General features: G+C 29.3%; 1 protein-coding gene across 3 annotated transcripts in view; it reads left to right on the top strand.

Moving 5' to 3' along the window:
• The window catches only part of ken (ken and barbie), a 110,810-nt gene that overhangs the window by 99,316 nt on the left and 5,090 nt on the right, over positions 1-6,404 (top strand). For 2 of the 3 annotated variants that reach the window (XM_067048909.1, XM_067048908.1), the window contains 5 exons: positions 864-1,009; positions 1,832-1,979; positions 3,359-3,595; positions 4,203-4,378; positions 6,015-6,313. In XM_067048909.1, coding sequence (XP_066905010.1) covers positions 870-1,009; positions 1,832-1,979; positions 3,359-3,595; positions 4,203-4,378; positions 6,015-6,313 — 1,000 coding nt within the window. In that variant the 5' untranslated portion in view covers positions 864-869. Of the gene's footprint in view, positions 1-837; positions 1,010-1,831; positions 1,980-3,358; positions 3,596-4,202; positions 4,379-6,014; positions 6,314-6,404 lie in introns of all 3 variants that reach the window. The other variant, XM_067048910.1, reaches the window with a different exon arrangement.

A 6,404-nucleotide genomic window follows, 5' to 3' on the forward strand; every position in this document is an offset into this window, starting at 1 on the left:
GTCTAAACTGGTCCCGTGCACGATAATGGCTCTGCCTAGACGGTTAATGGTTCCCAGAGGGTACCTACCCTCTGTTATCTATATGTCTTTGTACATTACTTGCCTAGGTCCGGCGGTACCTTTTGCATGCCGACAAAAGGAATTATTTTAAGTTAAAAAACTCCAGCTGGTACCTCTCATACATATCAGAACGCAGGAGGTGTCCTGGTGAGCAAAATGCTCAAATGAGAAAATAAAAGTCATGGTAAGAGTGTACTGGTGAGAGAAATGCTCAGTCTCACCGTTGTGAGGAGGCGAGAGCAAAACTGAGAAGGAGAGTAACAGGAACAAGTGGCAATAACATCAAAGGGTTAATGGAAAGTAGACAAAAGAAAAAAAAAAAGAGATGAAATACTAGGAAAATATAGACTTTTTTAATATTTTGTTTTATTAAAACATATATAGTAACCTAATTCTATTGCTTATCAATATATTTGTAATATAAGGGCTCTGTTCATTTTAGAAAATTAATCAATAGTTGCTTAGAAAGCTTTCATTAAACTCTAATAGATTGCACTGATAACTCAAATTTGAAAAAATAGAATCTGTCATTATTCTCCTGCACTCTTCAACATATTAAAATGATATGTTAGGATGAAAGTGTGAAACTGAGTACAAATTAAAAATGCTTACTAAAATTTAGTTTATACATGTATTTATTGTATTAAAAATTCTGCAAAAAAATATATAATTCTCTCATTAAAAAAAAATTCTAGTTACTATTTTTTGCCAAGTATATTTTAATAATTTTTGCTGAAATTTTAATACAATATTTGTCATGTCCCTGCATTGAAATAGGCAGCTGATATGTGTTATGGCTTCAGATCGCTATGGACTGTTCCGGCCTTTTGACCCTCCATTACGGCAAGCACCACACCTCCGTGGTAGAGGAAGTTAGGCGCTGGTTCGAAGGAGAAACCCAAGCTGACGTTAGTCTTCTCTGTGCTGGCGGAAAGTTAGCAGCCCACAGGTAAATTTTTTTTTTTTAATTTATCTATTTTAAACATTTGAAATAAATGTTGCTATACATTAATGGTTCCTAACACATAGTAGTCTGCAAACCACTTGGGTAAAATTTGAATCATGTGCCCACCCCTAATCCTGACATAGGGTAAAGAGAATCTACCTCATTAAATATCTGAAAATAAGGTAGCTTAAAATGTATTTTGAGTTACTTTAAACAGGGATTTACCTGTCATAACCTATCAGCTAACACCCAAATATCAGAAAAGATAATTAATACAATAGTTCTATCAATAAATAATCATTGTTATACTGAACAATTTGAAATAAGAGTTAAAAGATATATGTCAGTCACTGTACTGAAACATGTATATAATCCGAAAAAACATATATCCCGAAGTAATCTATCTTATCATTTAATGAAACCATTAAGAGTATAAGTTAAGAAACTAAGTTAGATATAACAAGATGGTTTGACAGAATAATTTAAAATACTACATACATAAAATACTAACTTATGACTCTCTATTATCTCCCAAAATCCAATATAAATACATATTTTTAGTTTATTAAGTAAACATCTAAAAAATATAAATGAGATCAAAATTTTTGAAGAGTAAAAAGTCAAAAAATAAGTAACGGGTATTCTATTAAAAATTGATATATCCACTTCTCTTAAATTTCAAATGTTTTTCCAAATTAAAATTCTTCATTATTACAAAATAGTAAACAGTTTAATATATATATATTTATGTTATTTTTTTTTTTTTATACAACCATAATATGAATTCAAGCTAATGAATAAGTACTAATAATATATAAATTTCAGGCTCGTTCTCGCCTCTGCAAGCCCACTCATCAAGAGATTGCTGGAATCAGTCACTGAACCACTGGTAACGATTCAACTACCAGACGTAAAAGCATCACATATGAGGAATATGCTCGACTTTTTATACACAGGACAAACATGTGTACAGGTATGCTGGGTTTGATAGTAACTATTGTAATCTGAACATTGTTGTATGAGAGCAATAATCTGTAGCAATTAGGAGGTTGTATCATTTCAACATACAAAGTTTTTATTGCTGATGTATCAGATTGTTGAATTTTCAAAATTATTGCTGGAAATTTTAACGTTTCTTTATAGAACATGTTGGAAATAAAAGTCTGAAGCTACTCAGTTTTAGCATCAAGAGAAAGAGCAATTTTTTTTTACTTCTCATTTGATGTAAGAAGTTTAATGTAATCTACATTAAATCTTATTGTCTTGAACTCTTGGCAATTTGAACTTTTTTTCTAATCCTTTGATTTCCAAATTTGCGAGAATATTTACATTTATTTCAGATAAATTTTTCTATTTACAATAAATTTGTGTTACAAGATTTGTAGTTGAACATATGTAACTAATTGTAGGAAGATGGTCCAGGAGGCAGTTAAAAAAGGTACAAAAGATAGCGGAAAACAGAAAAAAATACTTAGTAGTAACCAATATTTAACACCATTTTGCAAGAATTCGTTAGTGCTAAATAAGAATAAGATACAAACAATGCAAAGTATGATAACAACACTATAATAATACAAATAAATACAGAAAGTTTTATTAAAAAAAAAAAAAAAAGAAAAAGAAGTAAGTTAAAAGAAAGCAAATTAATATAATAATAATTAATGAAAAGTACAGTAATCAATGATAGAACTAAAAATATAGTTACTTCCAGTTTACTTTGTTCCTTATTTTTTTTTATTTTCACAGAGATTTCTATTTATATTATTATAGTCTTTACCATGTTTGTATCTTATTTAGCCCTGATGAAGCCCTGTAAAGTGGGACAGAATGTAGATTACTTGTAAATAGTTTTTTTGAGAAATAATTGATTGACCGTTTGTAATAATAAAAGGAAGATGGTCCGGTTGCAGTAAAATAAAAACTGAAATAATAATAAAACTATTTAGTATTTTAATATATAACATCAGTCTTTCTTTTTTTTTTATTATCTATAATGTTTTATTTTTATCATCAGCACACCCTAGTAAATCAGCATGATTTAGTTGTTTTTTTTTTGTTTTTTTTTTAAAATAGAATCTTATTAAATGTAATTGAAGCTAATTGAGGTCAGATCATGCAGTTTGTTTCACCACCTCCCGGACTTACATAAATAGTTTTATTAATATTTGAGTTTTTTTTTTTTCCGGCCCCCAACTTTTTTTCTTTTTTTAATTGTTTTTTCTACTATTTTGTGTATCTTTACCATACCATACCATAGGACCAACTTCTTACAATACAATTAATATTCCAAACATATTATTGTCAAAAAAGATGTAACAATAGTACTGAAACATATTTTATTTTCCATATTAGCCATCGGAGGTGTCAGAAGTCATTGAGCTATTCGAGCTCCTTGAGATCAAGTCAGAACTGTGGGAGGACAAGGCAAGGAGTAGAAAGGACTCATCAGGGAGCAGGGATAGCAGTGGGCGAGAGGAAGTGCGCAGGAGGAGGAGTTCCTCGACTCCAGTCAATCTCTCCATTAATGCCAGCTCACCAGAACCACAGGCCCAGGTCAAATCTGAGCCTCAACACGACTCCGAGCCACAGGTACTTGGATGATGTTAACTGTTTTTTTTGTTCCTTCTAGATTTCTATTTTATTTTTAAAACTGGCCATGATATACAAGAAAATAAAAGAAGAAAATAATGTATATATCTGTTGAATGATAAGGTGAAATAGTTTCTATGGTGGTTTTTAATAAATACACTTTCAGACGAAAAGTGTAGTGCTTCTCTTCTCAAGAAAAAGGTTGTATGAAGTTGACATTATTAATGGTGGTTCCTCTTAGGCATTAGATATGGAACAAGGCAGGGTTTCGAAATATTTATTGTCTAAGTAATTTATAAAACTCAGTAACTATAAATCTTCTGGAACATTGTAGCCACTCATTTAAAATTGAATGAAACTACAATATAAAACTAAAATTATCTAAATTAGACTAGAAACAACAAATATTTGAACTTTGTATTCTTATGTATTTCATAAATTTTTGTGAAGGCTCTTCCATGGAAACTCTCCATGGAGTCATCTTTATCTTAACATATAACTTCATTACAAAAATGAACATTAATCATTATGTTATTCACTCCAATTTGTTTTTTTAATAAATAATTTTTTATAATATTTAATTCTGAGGTATTCTTTTATCTTTCAGGTTGTTGAAAATCTTAGTAAATCATCTTCAAATGTAAATAGTAGCTATTCGCCTGGAGGTGAGACGACCGGTAGTGAAGAGGAGAGGGAAAAAGTAGTAGGATCGCGAGTTCTTCCGATTGCATATCAACCATATTTGCATTATAAACGAAAATCGAGATATATGGAAGATTATAGGTGAGTGAGATTTTAGTTTTGTGTGATATATTGTATTCTTTCGGAAAATTCATTTTTCATTTGGAGCTCTTTAAAACTACCTACAACACTAGAAAATCTAATTGAACATCATTTAAAGTAGAGTCCATTTGCTAAAATATGAGCCCTAATAGGACTATTTATAGTTCTCGAGATATACTTTTTTTGAAAGCAACATTTATAAAAAATGTACAAAAAAATCAGAATTCATTTTGAGAAATCTATACCTCAGAAGTCATTAGACATAAAGATGTCTGTCTGCACTAAAATTAAAGTTAATTTAATGTACTACAAAGTAGTATATTACATTTATCTTTGCAAGAGTATTAGTTTTTATTATTATATTTGACAAAATCAATTCATATCTACATGTTGATTTTTAATTGTTTGAACAAAATATTTGGTTTATGACAAAATATATCTCACCAAACATTTGAGGTACAGATGTCAGCCAGCAGGAACATTAAAGCTAGTGTAATGAATGTATTATAAAGTAGTTTATGACATATATGTTTGAAGGAGTAGTAGTGTTAATGATACGTGCTAAAATAAATTGATTTTTTTTTTTTTAGGTTTTATGTGCAAATATTATAAATCTATTACTCAAAGATAAATGTTATGAACTACTTCATAGTACTTTACACTAGCTTTAATTTGAGTACTGGCAGACTTCTGTATGTCTAATGGTTCTAATAGTTAAGGTTGAAATAATTATAGAAATCTGCAGAATATGAGTTAATAAAATTATTATTTATTAGAAAGTAAAATCACTAATTTTAAACAGTTATACAATTTATTTATTCTAATAATAATGTGTATAAAATTATAATTATTGTAACTATCATTATGGAGATTTATCATCTATATTTTCCACTTTTTGTATACAACGTCTGTTTTGTCTAAATTATTGAAATAAATATCAGAATTTATTCCCTACTAACTATCTGATTTTAATTTTATAATTTCCATTGTATAATTTAGGTCACAAAATGTACACATTTTCACTGTCTGGATTTTCTGATTCCATAATAAACAGACCAATTGTAGTTTTAAAATGAATAATTTTAACTCCAGAAGAGCTAAATACCTTTTGAAAAAAAAAAAAAAGAAGTTATTATTTAGAGGGAAAATAACCCTTTCCTATCCTTCTGTTTGTATTAAACATAAATATAATTTTTTATCAGTTGAGGAATTTTTATATCAAAATTATCTTAAAAGAAGTATTATAGAAAAAATTATAATTTAACAATATTGGAAAATTTGTTTCTTCTACTCTATTTGTAGGACTTTGTAATAAAAATAAAAAGGAAAGAAGTAATATAAAAAATTATTATTTAAAGCTACTGAAAAATCTCCTGCACTATTTGTAATGGGAGTTGCATGTTTTAAAAAAATGATAAGTACACTTTAATCTGGAGGAAAACTTTTATCCAAATTGCTCTCTTTTAAATTTAAGGAAATGTGATCATGTGATAATGTCTTTTATCTTCAAGTTACCGATATATTTGTATAAAAAATGTATTTTTTTCAATGTATACAAATAAGAAATATATGATTTATACAGGGAATGATAAAATTAGTTATTAGATTATCTAACTGTTTAATTTTTTTTTTTTAGGTCTAACCTTGAAGAAGAGGACACAGTCAAAATACCTGATTTAGCCCAACCCTCGCCAGAAAATTATGTTGTTACACCACATCGGAAAAGAAGACCAGGCTTTCACAATTCTCCTGCACAAAACCCTCCGTTTGTCCCCTTCTCTCCATCTTACGTCGAGCGAGGACATTGGGAAGAAAGCCCATCTTCTCGACCGCTATCGCCATCACGACTCATATACCCTGAGCCATGGGGACGGGGTGCTTGGGCTCAGCCACCACCTTTAATAAGGAAAGAAGAACCACCACCTATACCACATGGTTTGTATTATTGTGCTCATAATAATATTATTATTATACTGAGTCTTATTATTGCGAAAACTTTATTATTCTTAGCCAGTAATTTGAACTT

Source organism: Halyomorpha halys, unplaced genomic scaffold (assembly GCF_000696795.3).
Source record: "Halyomorpha halys isolate HHAL.00 unplaced genomic scaffold, Hhal_1.1 Scaffold792.1, whole genome shotgun sequence".
Lineage (NCBI taxonomy): Eukaryota > Metazoa > Arthropoda > Insecta > Hemiptera > Pentatomidae > Halyomorpha > Halyomorpha halys.